Source organism: Brachypodium distachyon, chromosome 2 (genome assembly GCF_000005505.3).
Source record: "Brachypodium distachyon strain Bd21 chromosome 2, Brachypodium_distachyon_v3.0, whole genome shotgun sequence".
In the NCBI taxonomy this organism is placed as follows: Eukaryota; Viridiplantae; Streptophyta; class Magnoliopsida; order Poales; family Poaceae; genus Brachypodium; species Brachypodium distachyon.
The window spans coordinates 40,625,991-40,646,806 of NC_016132.3; the positions used below are offsets into that span (position 1 = coordinate 40,625,991).

The 20,816-nt window shown below is 45.9% G+C and overlaps 1 protein-coding gene across 1 annotated transcript; it reads left to right on the top strand.

Annotated features, from left to right (window-relative positions):
* The first annotated feature begins 17,628 nt into the window (after window positions 1-17,628).
* On the top strand, window positions 17,629-20,483 carry LOC100844871 (peroxidase 72). Its single transcript, XM_010233591.3, has 3 exons — window positions 17,629-18,447; window positions 19,245-19,410; window positions 19,772-20,483. The coding sequence occupies exons 1-3, from the start codon at window positions 18,031-18,033 to the stop codon at window positions 20,185-20,187; spliced, it is 999 nt and encodes a 332-aa protein (XP_010231893.1). The 5' UTR covers window positions 17,629-18,030; the 3' UTR covers window positions 20,188-20,483.
* The last annotated feature ends 333 nt before the right edge of the window (window positions 20,484-20,816 follow it).

Consider the following 20,816-nt stretch of genomic DNA (forward strand, 5'->3'; position numbering starts at 1 on the left):
GCGTTTTCGAGTGGCAAATTTTCTTGAGTTTGTACTTTGTACTACATCTGATCTGCATCAGAGTTTAAAGTACCAAGATGTATGGTAGCTGTTTCATCAGCGTGGTAGCAAATCGGGCTCATCTCATCTAGCTACTTGTAATGGCTGTTTAGGGACGATCCCAGGATCAAGCGCACAAAGTCTTTAACTAATCCCCTTTCAGAAAAAAAAGTCTTTAACTAATCAGACCGACTCTTCATGTAATCCTTGGCATGAACTAGTGAACTACATAGTTTGGCTACTTCAACTCTTGTGATACCCCTCGTTCCAAACACTCATTTCTGATTTCTTTAGCATCTTACTTCTGAATTCTTTTTTACCCACTCTACTTGAAATGGACACCGCTTGGATTGCGCTGTTTTTATCTTTAGTAAATGAAAATCAATGCTACGAGTGTTGAAGAGTAGCTTGTCGTTATGCTGATGGTTTCCTTGTAGTAGTTTCTAGTCACATCATGGCAGTTTTTGCCATTCTGTAAGCCAATTCTTGACACTCTCACTATAATGAAAATTTGGCTGCGCAACTCTCATTGAGCAAGGTAAGGGTGGACAAGGTAAGGGTGGACAGTACAAGCATAAGAACTGTATTACAGTAAACCGGAAACTTTTGGTTTAGATGTAAGCCAGAAAAGTAATTGCATTATCATGTTTGTAAATAACATCTGGTAAAGTCAGTAGCCAAACATAGGGGAATTTGACATCTAGTTCAGAAAACCAGGCCAGCTTAAGAAAACCAGGGTTTTATTCGAACTGAAAGGGAAATAAACCGAAGTATTTCTGTCATCTAGCTTTATCTCGGATTGTAAGTGAAAAAAATACGGAGTAGTAAAGAAATTAAAAAGTCAAATAATCAAAGTCGTGATCAAAGTTGGGGCAAATGATCAATTAGATACTCCAAAGGAAGCGCAAATGATCAAACATAACTGCCTCTTTGCCGCCATGCCTAGAGTTAAGGCGTGCTAGCGATTAGCGAATGCTAGCGAAATTCTTGACTTGAGGCCTAGTTACTACCGAAGGCTTGGTCAATGGCCTAACATGGCAAGCTCTAGCCCATAAACAGATAAACTCCTCTTCCGAAGAATCCAGCCTAGTGGATGGGCAACGTTCCCTAGTATTTTCAAGGGCCGGATGTTGTGGCCCATGGAATGTGATGTCACTGGTTCTCAAAAAGATGGGTTTCCAAACCACATTAACTTGTAGTTAAGTATCAGAAAAAAATAAAGAGTTCCAGCCCAATATTGAAAAAGGCCGGCCTAGCTTATTACTCCCACCCACGGCCGGGCGTGCGTTCTCTCAGGCATACGTCGGCTGATGAATCGATCGTGCAGACCTACATCCACGTAACTCCGTTCATGTACACATGGGAATTTCAAAACAAATTATGAAATACGGCAGAAAATGTTTTGAAAATATTATTGGGAATATACCAACCACCATCTCTATTATCTTTAATTATTTTATCTCCAATGAGCTAAATGCAAATATTATTGGTTTGCTTTTCGTGTGTGATGAGAGATAAGCAATGTTTTTAACTCTAAAGTGTTTTGAAAAGAGAAAAATACATTAATTTTGAACAAATTTTAAAGCTAAACGTATTTATTTATGAACGGAGGAAATATGTTTTTCTTTTAGAGACTACATCCACATATGTTGTTGATGAAGAGGTCCGTTGATAGATCGATTCCGCGATACTAAGGAGGGATCCTACAAGTCATCTCGCCCCTATGCGACCGCATTGAGCCATTGAGCCGTCAACAACTCGATGGCTCATGTGAGCACTGCCGACCGTGCCGCCTTCTCAGTACCCCATGCCACCGTACGTTACACATCACTCAAAAAAAGTGGCACCGTCAACACCTAGTGCCTCTCATCTGCACGCTTTTCCAGTTCCTATGTAAGAGCAAGGACAACACGATGATGCAGGCGGGCTGTATATTTTTGCAGCAAAGACTGTAGACTACTGTACATACCGGCTATTAAAACGGTTATAGATGACATGACAACAAGTTATAACCCGCAGCTCACTATTATTATCTTTGCTCTGAGTAATCCATTGCTCAATCCAAAAATCGATTATGCAATTCATTTTTTTGAAAAAAACCGGTAGGGAAGATCCCTACTGTGTCATTTTTCAATTATAAACAGATATTTACAGGTGGGGATATGTATAGAAATAACAAAAAGGAATTCATAATGTATCTAACCAGGCACTCATGCCCTCCTTCAGGCTAGGCTTGGCTCTGTGTCTTATTAGCTGAAAATATTCTAGGAAACGAATAAAGATGATTTCCAGGTCTCTAGTTCCATTGTCAAAGATATTTTGTTCCTGTGATTCCATAAGCTCCAACATCCAAGAATTAGGACCTCTTTAAAGCATGTGATTTCCGGGTGCTGTTGAGCAGATAAGGTGAGCATGTCAATAATATCTTGTTCGATCTGTGTCTTTGATGGCGACGTATCCGGTGAAAACTCTGGTCTAGTGAAAACCTGAAAACTCCCGCCGTGAGCCATTAGATCAAAAACATACGGTTCGGGTCGGAGGTGGGAGTCCCTCAGGGCACTTAAACGTACTTTTGCAGAAAAAACCCTGACTATTACCCACCTTGGTATTGAGAAAAAATGATTTGGTAAAATTAAAAAAAAAGTCTCCCCGTCCCCAACCTCCCGATCCCAATCTCAACCCCCGATCTGGAGGTGTCACCGGCGGCCACCACTGTTCTCGCGCTGGCGCCCCACCCTCCTCGGCCTCCCTCTCCCTCCTAGCGACGGTGGCCAGCGCTCGACCCCTCTCCTCGGCCTCCTTATCTCTCTCCCTGGCTAGCGCCCCACGCGGCACAGGCGGTGGCGACGACCACCCTGGCACTGTACGGCAGGCACGACGGTGGCCACCCTACGGAGGCGCGGTACAGGCAGCAGCCCCCCGCGACGGCCACCCAGACCTGGTGCTGCCCCCCATCCTACGGCCAGGCCTGACTTGTTGATGTGGTTGCAGACTTCCAGCGAATGCTGCTGTGTGTTGATGCCTATTGCTTGCTGTGCATTTTCACTGAACATGTTTTACACCTGCTGCACAGAGGGCAAGAACTTCAGCAACATTTGCATCTCCAATGCTTCTTTGATGTAAAGGAATACTCATACTTGTTGTACTTGTATCCGAATCAATGTAATTGTACTGAAATCTTGAATGAATGTGATATGCAAAGAAATATTTCTCCTGCTGTTTTGACATTGTTGCACATATATGTACAAGGAAATCTTGTCTGAATGTGAATGTACAGGATAATACCAACAGTAACTCTTAGGTTAATTCCATAGCAGTATTTTGAACAAGTATTCCATAACAGCATTTTGAACTGAACAAATGGCAGGAAAACAAGAAAGTAGAAGCACGATGCAAGCCACAAAGTCAGGACCATCTGAAAAACAAACTACTAGATATCTCTTACAAAGTTCGAGAAAATAAACTAGTACATTGCTCTCACAGGAACTATAAATTTCATCTAAAAATCATGCAAAACATGAGCTTGAGCACGAGGGTGTCTTTGAGGAGTGCATCATAAGATTTCTGAACTCACAAGTAGGGTGGAGCCTCAACAAAAACCTGCAGTTTCACACGAGAACATAAGTATAGTCTGTGACTGCGAATACATTTTTTTAAGAAAAAAAAATTATTTTTACATATGACAAGTACCTGAAGTATTCTTAGTTGTTGTTGGGGCAATTACGTTTATCATGGAAGCCAACTTGATTACATTTCCTGCACATTCTAGGTACTTTGTTTTTTTGTCCAGCACTATTTTTTTCCCTTCTCCTTTCTTAGTTTGCTTCCCTTCTCCATCCTTATTTTGATGCCCACCCTTGTCTAAGTGTCCCTTAATTCTCTTCATCTCCCCTTTGTATGGACATCAGTTGGTGGATGAATTTCAACTTGATTAGGCATACTACAACCAATATATGCCTCGAATTCATCTGTTCTACTAGGAAGGTTAGGAGCAACCCTTTGAGACACATTTCTTTTCATTTCCAGCAAACTAGTTCTTAATGCTTCAATTCCTCAGGTGATTGTTCTGCCAACCTGATTGTGTCATACAATAATTGGTGTATCTCGGAAACCATTTTCCGCTTTGTCAAATCTGAAGAGCTACTTTCATTCTCTTCAAGAACGTTGCCATAGCTATCATAGAGTACCTTCCTGTTAACCGTTTTCTTCCTCCTATCAAGAATAAAATGGCTAGGGAGCTCATTCACCTTTGCACCTCTCAAAACCACAATGATATGTCTGCATGGAATTTCACGTGTTTCAAATAACATGCAAGAGCATCTACCACTCATCGAATTGAACCAGACGAGACTTGGAGGAACGGTCACCACCTATAACCATGGTTTTCATATCACCTTTTGATGTTATGTTTTCAATCAAGCAATGATCTCTAGCTGCACACACCTCCTTTTGAATTTTTTTGAAAACCTCATGGGTCAATAACAAACTAGCATGCTTCTCGATCTCCCAAGATGCAATCAATGGAGGCGTAGAATTGAGGCATTCATGATCAGCTTTGAGTTCATTCTGACGTTGTTCTTCCAGGGTTGTACCAATCCTAATCCAAAACTCCACCAAATCATGTTTGAAACCAACAAAGTGGTTGAAAAACGAGTTAGCACTCTCTGACCTTGAAGTCGTTCTTAGAATCTCAGCCAAGAAAACACCTCTGAAGTAGGCTGGTATCCATGATTCACGAAGCTCATATCTCTTAGCAAACCATGTGTTGTCTTGGAGCTCAAATTCAGCAATCATGGAAGACCATCTTGCCTCAAATTCATCTGGATTTTCAGAGCCCATACACATGAGTTAACAATACTGTAGAAATGTTCGTCATCTCTCAACGGAGGGCCAACCTTTTTTGGAAGCTTTCTCATTATGTGCCACATGCATAACCTATGTACAGTGTTAGGCATAACTTCTCCAATTGTAATCTTCATGCTTTGGTCTTCATCGGTTACAATGAGCCTTGGTGCAACCCCATCCATTGCTTTCAAGAATGTTTCAAACACCCATTTATATGACTCTACCTTCTCATTAATAATCAAGGCGGCACCAAAAAAAACAGATCCCATGTGGTGGTTTATTCCCGTGAATGGGCAAAAAATCATGTTATACTGGTTGGTGATATAAGTAGAGTCGAAAGACACGATCTCTCCAAACAAAGCATAGTTCTTTCTACAAAGAGGATCAGCCTAAAACACATGTGTGAGCCGGTTTGTATCATCAAGAACATACTCCAAAAAGAACCCTGGGTTCAATTGCTTCCTCTTCATAAGGTTGTCAATGAACATTTGAGCATCTGAATCCTTGAAAGTACTTCTCATGTCACGGTGGTAATTCTGCATGTCTCTCTTTGTGCACCCCACAAACTCAAATCCACCCTCACCAACGCGAAGCAATCGAAAGGCCCCAGATGTGCCAATGCTAGCTGCATGACATCTGAAAAGTGTGCTTTTGGCTTTCTCACTGACTTTTCTGTTAGACTTGATTAAATGCTGCTTCCTTGGCGTGACAAATTCATGATTGTGCTCTTCATGAAAATATGATATGGAGTATTTGCCATCCTTGTCACGTTTGACAGTTATCATGGCCTCACAACCACATCTAGTGATTTTTCTAACATGTGCTCTTTTCTTCTCTCTGGTCAAACTCATCTTAGCTTCCTCCTCCTTTGTTTGGAAACCTGATTTTCCACAAAGAAAACGCCTCCAGACTATCACATCGCCAACAGTTTTTCTCTGTCCAATTCGAACCGAAAATCCAACATTGTGAGCATACGCCTTGTAAAACTCCTCGACTGCTTACAAATTGTCAAATGTCATACCTACGACCGGCTTTAATTTGTCATCACATCCTGGTATACACGATGAACCCTAAAAATTACAACACCCATTAGTCATACAAGTTTGCAATAATTAGAGATATTTGCGATAAGGGTACTCACACAAACTGGACCATTGGAAGCTCCCTTTTTTGGCGTACTGAAGCTGTCCAAATTGATCAAGGGGAGATTTATTTCTCCATCATGGCCTCCTTCCTCACTGAAATCAGCGGTTTGTAAAACCAAATCACAAGCAACCTAATATAAACAACCATGGCAGTGATCAATTTGTATAGAAGAAGAAAAGCAACCATCAACCAATTCCAATAAGGCTAATTACCTGTGTACTGCTACTAGGAGGCAGGTGCAAAGGTAAGCTCCCGCACGTGGCCGGCGGAGCTCCAGCTGCGCTGCTGCACATGGCCGGTGGAGTAATGTGGCATGGGACAGGTGCCAAGACAGAGGCCGTCGAAGATCCACTGCTCCCGACGACAGCCTGCGGAGGACAGGGTATCATGGCCGGCAGCGGGCGAGGGCTCCCGCCGGTGGCCTGCGTACGGCGGGGAACTACGAACGGAGAGCGCAGGCTGCTGGACAGGACAGATGGAGGATGTGGAAGAGGGCGCAGCGCCGTCGAGGCCGTCGAAGAGGGAGGGAAGACGGCTGGCGGAGGGGCGGCGCCGACGCACGGAGGACGACGATCCATGGTCGATCGACCGATCGGTATTCTGATCGGAACGACGTTTTGTTGCCAGGATGGTTACGTGCACGGGAGGAATAGTCAGGGGTTTTTCCGCAAAAGTACGTTTAAGTGGCTTGAGGGACTCCCACCTCCGATCCGAACCGTACGTTTTTTATCTAACGGCTCACGGTGGGAGTTTTTAGGTTTTCACTGGACCGGAGTTTTCACCGGATACGTCGCCGTCTTTGATTGACCCTATAGTTTATCTAGTTTCTGTCAGCAATTAATGTGTAGTAGACTAGTAGCAGAATTTCTGATGACATGAATTAATCCATAGTAAAAGGTCCAGATTTCAGATAGAGAAGGTTAATTATAAGATATAACTGAAAAAAAATTAAAAGAGTAAAATACACCACTAGTCCATGAACTCGCCAAAAATGAACATTTTAGTCCACGAACTCGAAAAACGCACACTTAAACCCCTAAGCTGTGACTATTGTGTCACTTCAATCCAAAAACGGCGTGGCGAGGCTTAAACACGCCATGTTGCTGCCATATCGGTTTCAACCAAGACCACAGGGTGCTACTCGGTTTTCTCATGATTTTTTTACAAAATAACCATGCCCAAGCCGCCCCGGCTGCGGCCATGCGGGGATCCTGGGGCCCTAAGAACCACGCCGTTGCCGCCGCCTCGCCTGAGGTTGCTATCAAGCCCACAACGCTCAATTTTGACGAGAGGATGCCGGTGAAGGGGTCGCCAAAGCCGACGTGGTGGCCACGTGGCGTGTTTAAGCCTCACCTAACCGTTTTTTGACTGAAGTGACACAGTAGTCCCAGTTTAGGGGTTTAAGTGTGTGTTTTCCGAGTTCGTGAAATAAAGTGTTCATTTTTGCCGAGTTTATGGACTAGTGATGTATTTTACTCTTTAAAAAAATACTAGCTTGACGCATCTTGTTTTTCAGTTAACATGAAGTGTGTTTATTATTTTAGCCTTCAATACTAAATATATCCGATATATTTCTATATTAAATAACATATATTGAAGTTTTATTATTAAGTCACGGTAAGCTAGAGCATCTTGCCTCATAAATGAAATTATGCTTTTATTTTGTTATATTAGTCATGTGAATTTCCAAGTTTTCGGCTTTCATTTTGCATTTCGGAGTGGACCCCAAAATTCGGAGAGACAACCTTGACTGAAAGCTTAGCATGTTTTTAGAAGGGTTACTTGATTTAGTGAGCGCTTTCTAATGCATCCACCTAATATATAAATAGGGGTTCTTTACCTCACTTCTGTGCGCTTGTTAATGAGAAAGATGAATAAAAAAGAAGTGTCACACCTTATGTCTCCATTTCTATCCATGTACATGTGCCTATGTGTATGATGGTGTTGTTCATCTTTATGGCAGTGACCATCGGACTACACTCAGTATAGGGGCGATTCACGAGCATGTTATGAGCACGCATCTCTCCGCCACAACTCTCTACACGCCGTCGTTGCTCCTGACCGCCGGCCACTTCCGGTCCTCCATACTCATCTTCACGGCTCGAGCGTTTGTGTATTTTATTTTATTTAAAAAATCTAGAAGATTAAAAGTTCATCCAAAAATTGTAAGTTCATTGAAACATTGTAAGTTCTTCAGAAAAGTTGGAAGTATCTTTCAATTTCTTTTCCAAGAAACTGAAAGTTCTTAAAATTGAAGATTCTTTCAGAAATTTTGAAAGTTCTTTTCAGAGAAAACTGAAGGTTTAAAATTTTGAAAGTCGTGAAAATTGAAAGCGGGGAGTATGAAAAAAAAAGTAGCAAAAGAAAAAGAATATAGGCTGGTCTGAAGTGACCTTCCGGTGAGCTCCCTGCGGGTGACCGCCAACTAACTAGTGATGCCCCTATTATATTTTCGTGGCTGAATCAACAGTCACATCGTTGTTCTGAAAAAACATGGAGGACTCTGTAATTCCATACGGCCGGCCTAGACATGCGAATATGCATCTCCTATCGCTTTTGCTATCAGGAATGATTAGAACCGGTGCTGATCAGATCGCCAATGCAGCCGCACGCAGGGGTCCAAGTGGTCCAGCCCGTCACTATGGATGATGGGCAAAAACAAAATTTCCATCTATATGCGATATACGCGAATGATTTGGGAAACACAATGATGAAGCAGCTCCACTTTTGTGCTCCGCTGCAAGCCCGAAACCATCAACGACTCGCCACCTTTCAGCCCACCCATGGACATACAGAAACTGCCTAGTGCATTCCGTATGAACAGTAGTGCAGATACCTACTTTCTTTACATGCTGTTAATCATCATGAGCTCTGCAAAGCAAGGAGATTTGCTGCTTAGACTAAAGCACGGCCCAATTTAAAGCTGAATCTGTTTGGGTTTATGTTAGCGAGTATGGTGGACCATGATGCATGCACTCATGGCAGTCGAGTCTAGCTAGCTCATGCATACAACCAACTGAATTTAAGCTGATCCATATGCGCACACAACACTTGTCTCCGTTACATTGGGCTCCAGATTAACTGTCCCTCCTGGTCCTGGAATGTTCCACACATTCGTTCCTGTCGGTTCGACATATATTATAGATAGCGATGATTCATGCATATGCAACGCAGCCTGGCAAAGTGGCATTTGGCCGTGTGGTTGGAACTTGGAAGGTCATGGTCGTCTCTGTTCATTCTCCTTTTCAATTAAGAGAGGTTTTGGCTGTTGCATCCAATTGTCTGGTAGCACTCATCATCGTGTAGCGTTTAGCGCAGATGTACATGGTACAATCTACAAGGACGGTTTTGTCGGCCATATATAAATCTGCAGAGATCGAGTTGGTAAAAAGTGACATGAGATGTCCATATTCATACATCTAACCTACCAGCAGTTATGCGTGTGTCAAACCTGGAAAAAGAGAGGCCTGATGTGTGATGGCACCCTGAGTTTGGCGTGTCCATCTGTACTGAAACTCTGAAAGAGGCATGCGTTCATCCTCGGGAGGACTGGGAGCAGGTGGGTAACATGAGACGGAAAGAAGATGCGGCCGAGATGCATGATGTTGAATTTGGGCAGAAACAAGAAGATGCAGATGCATTTTTTTTTCGTTACCATGTCATCTTCACATGGGTCGTTTATGTATATATGTCTCTTCCAATTTCTCTTTTTTATTGTCTTGTCTTTCAGAGTCATATCTTTTCCTCCCCTGGTCTTATTCATGTATTATTATTATTGTTTCATGTACTAAACCGCACAACGAAGAATGCCATAATTAATTAATTTTTGCTTCTAGAAAACTAGATATGTAACCGTAATCTTTTACAACAAAGGAGCATCTATTCTTTCAGAGGAATAAAACTCATCAATACCAAAGTGCACTCCAACACTTCCTAGAAAATCCTTTTCAACTTTTAGAAGAAAAAAAATATCGATGTAGGGTTCAGGTGTACTGCACTTCAGCCTATAATTGGTAAATGTGCAACAGCAAAACCACACACACTTGCGAACTGAGCCTTGCTCAGATGGTTGGTTCCTTGTGATGGAACAAGCTCACTCAGATTCAAGTTCCAGACTTGACATGAGTGCTCGCGTTTCCTGGATTTATTCTAAGCTTTAACCGGCGTTATAATTTCAGTGGGAATGACGTATCCGTCAACTACGAGGCACCTGCGGTGACTTTGTCAATATTAAGATGATCGGCCGGTGGCTAAATCTTTCGGAGATGCTCATATAGGGGTGAGTGTACGTGCGTGTGTGCAAGTGCTTGCGTCTATACTGTGTTTAAAAAAAAAAAACTTGTGCAGATCAATGCCTTTTACTATCTCTGCAGTGCAACTGTTTTTGTCACATGTGTTATTTCGGCAAAAAGAACTACACTCAGTACGGTAATGGCAACCATTTCCGTCAGGTTTCAGTTGTCATTTTATTCAACAACCATTCTTTATTTTGTTAGGCAGGGGCCTCGTTATGTCTACCACGCTAGTAATTAATGAGTTTCGACATGAGAATATCGAGTCGAGACGTCCTTCTCCGAAGCATCCGAGCTGCTACCTAAACCACGTTTCAGTCTTCATCAGATATGAACAGGCAACATGCATGCTCTGCAAATACTTCTTTTTACTTTTGACGCACAGCTAGGATTCGAAGCCAAAGGTTGTTGCCAAATGCCAAGGGATTATGTCTCAACGTGGGTGGACGTTTAGCAACAGGCAGTTAAATTTCTTACTTTGGACGACTAGTCACACGTTTGCTTTAGTTTTCTTGATCCTTAGATGCTAGACTTTGTAAGAAACATAGAGAATCTTTCGTCCTTAACGACTAAAGGGTTTGCACGAGGACATGAGACCTTTGCTTCATTCTTCGGGAACCGAGTGATTAGCTGATGTTATCGTTCAATTCTTTCCCCTGCTACTGCTTGTCAGAGCAGCCTTAGCTAGCTAGGGCACGTACTGGGTGTGTTTCCTCTGTTCCAAGTTATTCTTATGCTGGTAGGATAGAACATCGGGACCGTAAAGCTAAGTAAATTGTTATCAAAAGTTTGAAGTTGTACTCTCAACGTACAGCTGGTACATGCAAAGCATATTTTGATGATACATCTACTTACACGAGTAACCACAATAACCCAGCGTTATGGCTCGATCTGTTATGCATGTGTCTGTCACCAAATTTGTATTTATTATGGTAATTTTCCATGTACTAGACAGTGTGACATCCTGCTGTTCTGTCACTGGATGTTGAGGTGGCTGTCGATAGCACGAGTGATTAGCGATAATTTCTCCTTTCGTTCAATATGATCTGAACTTATTTTGCACAATGCTTCTTGGCATTAATAAATTCAGATCCCACCAGATGTCTGTAAGCATGTTTGATGTGTATTGTCGGCTCAACAACTTCTCTGTCTTATCTCTCCACAATACAGCTAACAAAAGCTTTCCTAAAAGGAGAGCATGTTAGATGCTTCTTTTTTCGAAGAATAGAATTAGACACTTAGGAGCAAAGTAAGTTGGATTTGCATTTCCACATACAGAACAAGTAACGAGAAATGGGGGAAATGCATTTTTCTAACACGCCATTAGCTAGCACATTAATGTTTGTTGCCTTTAATTAAGGTTCTATTTGCAAAGACGAAAAGGTCTATGGAACAAGTGGATATGCTTTATCTCCTTAATGTTGAATATACCCTCTTTAAGGAGTTCCTTTTGATAGTTACTCCACCATGTTTATGAAATGTCAAGCTAGGTTCTAATTAATGACCGCATCCACTGTCTGTATATATCAATCTTGAGAAAAAAATAAAGTTACAAATATCCTTATTTGGAAAACTGCATTAGGCCCTCTTTGCATTGGATGTACAAAAGGTTGCTTTAAATGGCTGGATCGTGCAATAAAAATTCCATTGGAGCCTTTTGGTTTTGGAACAAAAGAATGGGCTTGTAGGTATCCTACAAAATTTCCTATATATTTAATGGCTCAATCATTGGGAACTCAATTTTAAGGAATTCTTTTGTGAGGATAGACCTTGTGGGGGAAAGACTCGGCGTCCTTGGGTAAATTATGCATGTTTCTTAAAATTCCTGCGAGATCCATTTGGTGTCCAAACAACTTTTTTCCCTTGTATGCTAAAAATCAATGTCGATCTAACGAATGCATGCATGTTATAACGGTGATAGCACAGTAACACCGAAGCTAGTAGAGCTCATTTGTTTGTGGAGTTGTTCCACAAGAGGAATCCGGAGTACCTGCAAATTGTGTTCCAAAAACAGAAACGGAGCCGCATACATCCTATACCCCTTTTGCATTTGCATTTCGTCAGCTTTGGTGGGGGCTTTCGTCAAAGAACACGAGCAAAGAAGAGCTGCATGATTGCTGCATTCAATATTGATTGTTGGGTTTTTTTATTTCGGTACCCTTCATTGCTTAGTTCTACTCAATTTTGTCCAACGCTTAAAACGTTGCTCGCTTCTACACTTGGTTCTTTGGTAAATGCTCGCAAATGTCCTCACGGCGGACCTGTTAACGGTCAAGGCCTTTGACCGTTACCTTCTGACGGGTGGGGTCAGGTTAATCCTGCAGAGTGGGGCCAGCCTAGCTACTGACATGTGGAGCTAAAGCAACAGGAAAATGATCTCTTTGACTGTAGAAGAAATAATTAATTTGCAAGTGGGTCCACCGTCGGAAGGAAAAATCAAGCGGCTTCTGGCCACTGCCTCGCCGACGCTTTGCCGTCGCCGGAGTTGCTCTCTTGCGCGACACAGGCCAGGCAGGGGGTGGGGTGTCTAGCAGGCGCAAGGCTGCTTCACCCTGAGGTGGCGCTGGAGCTTCTCATTGCTGAAATCTTGCTGGTTGCGGGCTCGTGCGGTCTGCGGTGGCGGAGGGCGATGCTAGGAGGCGGGCGATACAGAGCACGGGAGAGGCAGGAAAGATGGGCAAAAGAATGAGTAGGTCATCACGAATCTGACGGAGGCATTGGAAGGGGTGGAGGAGCACTGCGCGAGCACCTCGACGCCGGCGGGTGGCAGGCAGAGAAGAGCAGCGACGCGGGGATGACTCGGACCACGCGAGGCTCGATGAGAATCACCGAAAGGTTCAGAGTGATCTGGTGGAGCTGAGGGAGGCGACGGTGGAGTCCGGAGGTCGCGGGAGAAGGAGATCTGCTCGGCGGCAGCAACCGGTAGGAGCTGAGGAAGAAGATGGTGACGCAGCGATTGGAGGCACCTCGGGGCGATTACTTCTGCAAGAAGGATTATCGAGCCGATGCGGGTCTCTTGGGCAAGGTGGCGAGGCTCGTGGAGGACGCTGGCCATGACGGCTCAAAGCAGCGGCGCGCGAGCGTGCTCTAAACGGCGCGAACGCCGTTCGCGTTCTGGCTAGAATAGAGCACGAGAGGATGCGCGGCTTGCGGATATAGCTTCGGCATGTCTATGAGGTCGTGGCGGCAAGGTTTAGCGGCCGAGTTGAGAAGCGACGGTGTCGCGATGGACGGCAGAAAGAGCGGCCAGGAAGATGACCTGCTTCGGGATGAAGAATGTTAGCCCTGGCAAAAACGTGGGAATGTATTGTTATTGTCACTTATTCAGTTCATATGAATTTGGATTTGTTTTTAGAAAGTGGACTTTTGTTCACCAAGGGTTAATCCATGTTGATGTTGTGTTCTCGTTAATTGAAATTTTAACTTGTTTTGAGAAAGTTGACTTTTGTTCAACAGGGAGGAAGAAAGAGCCACCTTTTGCCCTCTGAGCCCACCGGAGTGGACAAATTTGTAGGAAGCTTGAAAAATGAACTACCTCCAAATTGATCTCTGATAGCACATATGCAATCCGAATGGAAAGTTATGCAGGATGACGAAATTTCAACTTGTTTTGATAAAGTTGACTTTTGAACATTAGGGAAGAAAGAACAACTTTTTGCCCTTTGAGCCCACTAGAATGGACAATTTTGTAGGAACCTTAGAAATAGAACTTCCTCCAAATTGATTTCTGATAGCACAGATGCAATCCGAATGGAAAGTTATGCAAGACGACAAAATTTCAAATTGTTTTGAGAAAGTTGACTTTTCTTGACCAGAGCCACTATTTGGTCAGTTTTATGTTAATTTTGGAATTGAATCGCAACACTTTCTCCAAATGAACTCAAACTTTGCACACTAGTCTCATATGCCTATTAATGTCATTATCTCAAAGTTTGTTCAAATCTGAATTGTTTACCTATTTTTTGAATTTCAAATTCAAACAAATCTGGGCAACTGTTACCTCAATCACTACTTAGATTCACAAGTTTCGTCCCAGAAGATTTTCAAAGTGTTTAGTGTTCATCCTTGATATTCTCTCCAAATTTCAGATTTTCTAAAGTTCAGGAACGATATTTCGTGCATTCTTTGAATTTCCAGCTTTTTCGGCTCATAATTCAAAATTCAATGAAACTTCGCACAAATCGATGTGGAACCAATATAACAAAGTCATGGTTGTGCCATGTGATTCCAAAAAACTTAGAATGCACCGGGTCCAAACGCATTTGAATCCCTTTTGCACCTAAACTACTGTTTTTGTCTATTCTGCCAATTGAAAAAAAAATAACAAGAAATTTTATCTAGAAAAATCTGAAAACCTGCATGGGCTCTTTATTTGTCAATACCTGTCACCAAATAAAAATTCAGACCAAAATCAATTTGTGATCACATGCATGATGTTCACGGGCCGAAAACCATACACCTAATTCCTGCCGCGGCAGGATTTCTGCCACGCCATCCTATCCGTCCCTTGTTGCCGTACCCGGGGGGTCAACACAACGTGGTTTGCATCAAAATTAGCATCCGAAGAGCGTCACGGTGTCAAAAACGTACAACCTTATGCCGTTACCATACCCATATATATAAGAGAAAAACGGATAACATTCCATATTTATATAGATCGATGGGTACGCAAGACCGATTACAAAATAGGAATAATAATAGAGATACATAGCAACATATATACATATGTAGCTAGAGATAAATAACGACACCGAGGCGCGAGCTCCATTGTGCAGCGTCGTCGCCGTCGCTGTCGTTGAGGCCGCGCTCCTCACGGAACGCGAACAGGGCGTCGCGCTCCGCCCGGATTTCCCGGACGTTCTTCCTCCCCCGCTCCTCGAGAAGGTTGCTCCTCTCCGAGTTTAGCGTCGCGAGCTGAAGATCGTACCGCTCCCTCGCCTCTGCCGCCTCCCGGCCGCACTCGTTGGCGAAATCTTTCGCCACGGAAGCCGCCTTCGTGGCAGCCATGTGCTGCCGGTCGTCTTCCCACACACGCTGCTGGTACGTGTGCAGGAGCTCGGCGTGGCGCCGATTGATCTCGCACTTGGCCTCCTCCTCCTCCTCCTCGTCGTTGAGGGGGAGTCGGCCACAGGACGAGCACGGGACGTCCTCCTCGATGCGGGCACGCTTTGGCGGCGGCGAGCGACTGCGACGAGCGGTGGCGTCCATGCTCAATGCATGGGATAATGCCACCGGCGCATGTCGGCGGGTGGCAGACGGCGGTGTGGTGGCCAGTTCACGCCCATGGCCGCCGCCGGCCGAGCTCTCGGTACCGTCTACTAACTCCTTGTCCTTGGCCATGGTGGAGAGATGTAGTAGAGCTCGAGAGAGAGCGAGAGGAAGAATGTAGATGAGATCAGAGGAGACGAGAGAATCGGTTTACTAGGCACGCACATAAGTAGTAGTGGGGAGAGGAAGCGGACGGGACTGAGAGAGTAGTGGGGAGAGGAATCCAACGGGACGATCTCACAGTTATTGAGAGTGAGTGGGAAACATGCTGGGATCGCTCTCACTAGACCGCGCCGCCGCGCACGCCTGCTATTGACGCCAGTTCCCTCCAACTTCCCACGTATGCCAGTTTCCCATGCATTTCAAACTGTACCGGCGACCGCATTCAAAGCCCACCGATCGCCAGAAACCTCTCCCCTTCCCCTGTCACAATCGCTATTTAACCCGGCGCCATGGCTCTGCTTCTTCTACACAGCTCTCCATTCTTCTCCTTCTTCCACACAGCTCTCCACTCCATTTCTTCAACCCGCCGCCCAACGCCCCCACTGACGACAAGCAATGGCGTTCGAAGGCCTCACCTTCAACCCGCCGCCCCTCACTGACGAGGCGTTGTTCCCACCTGGCGTGCGTGTGGAGCGGACGCTCCAGGTGTGGGCGATGTCGCGCAGCCAGAGCTCGATCGCGCTGGCCAGGAACTTCCTCATCACCGGCTTCGGTCACCTGGAGGCCGGTGGCCCTCCAATGTACCGCCTGGAGCAGCTCCGCGAGCACGGCGTCAAAACTGCCCTCCTGGTGCACCTCACCAACACCATGACGCCGATTACCTCCTTGGCCGCGTGTACTGGTGTGGATGCGAGTTGATCGCATTCACGTTGTACAACGTGTACACCAACACTACGACCACGTTCCCCCATGCCGACGAGATACACGGCCTCCCGTACATAGAGCAGGCGGAGGCGTCTATGGAGGTGGCTGTCAAGGGGCCCGCGCCGCCTGTGGAGGAATCTGAAGATGAAGCCGAGGAGTGAGCGATCGATCGGCGTTTTTTTTTCAAAATTAATGTCGTTATATGCTATGTAAACCCTTGTTGGAATATATGAACTAGGTTCTTTCTTCGATAGCTGTGTTGTGCTGTGTCCGCGCCGTAGAGGGGTGCATTCTGCGGCAGCGTCACCGGTTCATCCCTTCGTCAATGCCAGTGCTTCCCTTCGTGAGTCTCGCCTGCGATCCCACGGAGGTGGATCAATGGCCAGGAACTCGACCACGTCGCACCGCAGAGGGTACGGCGCGGCGCGAGCGCGCGGCAGCGGCGCATCCTAGCGTCCGTCGTGCCGACCGAGAGCATCCTAGCGGCGCGTCCTAGCGGCGCATCGTAGCGTCCACGTCCCCGTCCCGGTGCTTGTCCTCGTGCTCGTGCCGATCCCCACGCCGCCGCGCCCGTCCTTGTGGTGGCCAGAGTCAGGCTCGCCGAAACCTGGTCGGGCGCACAGTCAGCAGCGCGCATTGGTCCCACCCGTCAGGCTTAAACCCGGTCCCACCCGTCAGCAGCTAACGGCTTGACCGAGTTGACCGTGAGGAGGTGCTGCGTGATGGCAAAAGCGAGCATTTGCACAAAAAGAAAGGTAGAAACGATCAGTGTTCTAAGGCCTGTGCAAAATTGAGTAGAGCTAAGGAACCGAGAGTACGAAAGTAAAAAACTTCTTCTACCGGACACGGCACTGCACCGCTAGCTTAGCTAGCTACCGGAGTACTACATGTCTACATGACTAGACCTTTCTTTCCTTTTCCTTTAGTTATTCATCTCTGCCTTTGGATAGCCCTTTTTGCACTTTACATCCATGCACATATCAAATTTACAAAAGCAGATGCCCTGTATATAGAATAACTTGGCCACCGGGAGACAGGGGTACGTATTTTGCTCCTCGAAAACACCCGTACATACATTCTCCCGCCAATGATGGCAAAAGATAACAGGAGCAATAAGCAGCTAGCTTCTTCTTCTTTTGCGAGAAATAAGCAGCTCCCAATGGTATACCTACGCGTTCTCAACAACTGATACATAGAAGTAGTACAGCGATCGATTAATTAAAGGGGCCGGGTAAGCCAGAGAAGTAGAGAAGCTGCCAGGAGCCAACCTGCAGGCAAAGCATTGTTTCCCAATAGATAATATGCATGCAATGTCCACATGTTGAAGCTAGCTACTCGAAGCACCTTGCTATCTGAGCCTAGCTTCCCAAGCCAGCCTCCCGTTCCCGGGCTTAATATAAACCACCCTACACCTCTCAGCACCCATCATCACAGCTGCATATTCAAGCACAGCACAAAGAAGACACCAGCTTGTACGTGTTTGAGCATCGAGATCGAGCTAGCTAGCAAGTTGGCCTTAATTTGCTTTTGCTTGGCATTTGCGTGAGGTCGATCGAGCAATAGTGAGCCGGCCATGAGGAAGGGTGGCGCGATGACGATGATGATGATGATGGTTGCCGTCGCCCTTGTGTTCTCTTGCGTCTCCTCTGCTTCCGCGCAGCTGGACCCGCACTTCTACTCGCACTCGTGCCCGCAGGCGCAGCAGATCGTGGCGTCCATCGTGGGCAAGGCGCACTACCAGGACCCGCGCATGGCGGCGTCCCTCCTCCGGCTCCACTTCCACGACTGCTTCGTCAAGGGCTGCGACGCCTCCATCCTCCTCGACAGCACCGCGTCGCTGGCGAGCGAGAAGCGGTCCGTCCCCAACAAGGACTCGGCCAGAGGGTTCGAGGTGGTGGATGAGATCAAGGCCGCCCTCGAGGCTGCTTGCCCCCGCACCGTCTCCTGCGCCGACGTCCTCGCCCTCGCCGCCCGCGACTCCACCGTCATGGTACGTTATTATTACCATCTATCTATATATGCTTTCTTATCTTGTTTGTCAGAAGAAATGCTATTATGAGTGTACACACGTACGAGCTAGCTAGCTAGCTATACACATGGTAAAAGAAAACCCGGGCCACCTTTGTCTTTGTCTTGAGTTAGAGTGTAAAACTGTCGAGTCGAGGACAAAGTAACTATACTACTCAAACAAGACACAAAGTGGGGGCACATTGCTCGGTAAAGCAGAGGCAAAGCTATCGCGGTACAATACAAAGGTGCATGTGCATGACATGCCACGGGATAATTAAGGACTGACACGGTAAAAAGGTGCATGCTCTCTGTTATTTTAAATTTTAGGCTAAACAAACCTACTCCACTAAAGTTTTCATCAGGAAATTAACGGCGGGAGCTTAATTAGAAAAATGACGTTCAGCGTTTGGAGAGTCTTTGGACTGAAACACGCTTATCGTACTGTCCAATTCCATGATCCACTCCTTTACAGAAAACACTCGAGCATTAATAATTGTTCACTTATCTTCGATATATATCTCCGGTCCCGGCCCGTGCTAAGTTTGTGGGGTCATTTAGGCTCGAGCAAAAAGAGAAAAACAAATGATTATATGAGAGGAACCTTTTTACTGCTAGATTTTGGTTACAACGCAAAGATGCTCGGTGTGCCCACTCACAGTCAAAGTGGGGGCTCTCCTCAAATCACAATCAAATCTGTTTAACAATTCCCTGACTTACATTTTCGTTGCTATTTGTTATGATGGTTTGTACTTACTATGGAAAATAAATCTTTGACAGACCGGTGGGCCAGGGTGGATCGTGCCGCTAGGCAGGAGGGACTCTCTGGGCGCCAGCATCCAGGGCTCCAACAACGACATCCCTGCCCCCAACAACACCCTCCCCACCATCATTACCAAGTTCAAGCTCCAGGGCCTTGACATCGTTGACCTCGTCGCTCTCCTCGGTACGTAGCACATACATACGTACATACTCCTACCGACAGTGTTAATCCGTGCATGCAGTGCGTGGTACCACGCGTATATGTGACATCTCGGCCGACCGATCATTAACTTGGCTACGTACCGACACGTCCATTTTTAAGCTAGCTAGCGAGGTCGCCCGCACGGCTGATATATAATTGGTACGAAGCCTAGCTCGAGCGAGCCCCGGGATTCATGCATCCACCCTACCGTAGCATGTCACATCTTGGCTGCACTTACAAAACAAAGCACATGGTGTGGAAAATAGGGCTGCTGCTGCGTGCTGCACACATTGTTCCAAAAGCAATTGCCAGACAAATCCTCACATAATCTTACTTTGTACAGGTAGCCACACGATCGGCGACTCCCGGTGCACGAGCTTCCGGCAGCGGCTGTACAACCAGACGGGCAACGGCGTCCCGGACTTGACGCTGGACGCGTCGGCGGCCGCGGTGCTGCGGCAACGGTGCCCGCGGTCCGGTGGCGACCAGAACCTCTTCTTCCTGGACCACGTGACCCCCTTCAAGTTCGACAACCAGTACTACAAGAACCTGCTGGCCAACAAGGGCGTGCTCAGCTCCGACCAGGTGCTCCTCACCGGCAGCCCCGCCACGGCGGACCTCGTGAAGCTCTACGCCGCCAACCAGGACATCTTCTTCCAGCACTTTGCTCAGTCCATGGTCAAGATGGGCAACGTCTCGCCGCTCACCGGCGCCAGCGGCGAGGTCAGGACCAACTGCAGGAGTGTCAACCACAACTGATCGCTCACTCCAAGTCGGCTGCTGGACTACTAGTACTTCTTTTCAGTCTGATTGTTTCTGCTGGTTCATTGTTTGTCGATTCGAGTCGGGTAGTGAGTGTGTTTTGCTGCGATTTCTTTCTTGCTTCCGTTTTATTGTAGTACGATTCGCCTTGTTGCCCATGTGTTGTTTCCAGTGAAATTATTGTGTTTTTTCTAGAGGATTTGATCTGTTCAGTGTGACAAGACAGAAGCACATTGTTGGTTCCTGTCAGTTTCCGGCCAAGACAGTTTGGTTAACGAATTGAAAGTTATCTAGTTCGGTGTCGTCCTGTATTTTTTGTTGACCCGTAACCGCATAGGGATGTTTTTTCTTCTGCTCCAGCACCTATCTGTTCGAGTTCGGTTAACTTTTATTTTCATATTGGCAACCATGCAGCTGACACATAAACCGCTGCGTTACTTTAGTCAATCAGAAGATGGTATCTCCCTCTGCTTTGCATTGTCACGACATTTCAGTCCGGATGCAACCCCCTATTGGTTACATACTTCAACTAGCAACAACCAATGAACCAAGAACCAAATCGATCTTCATATTGTGATGGAGTTGTGGGTCAAATCATTGTTGCTCACTTTTTACAACCGCGAATC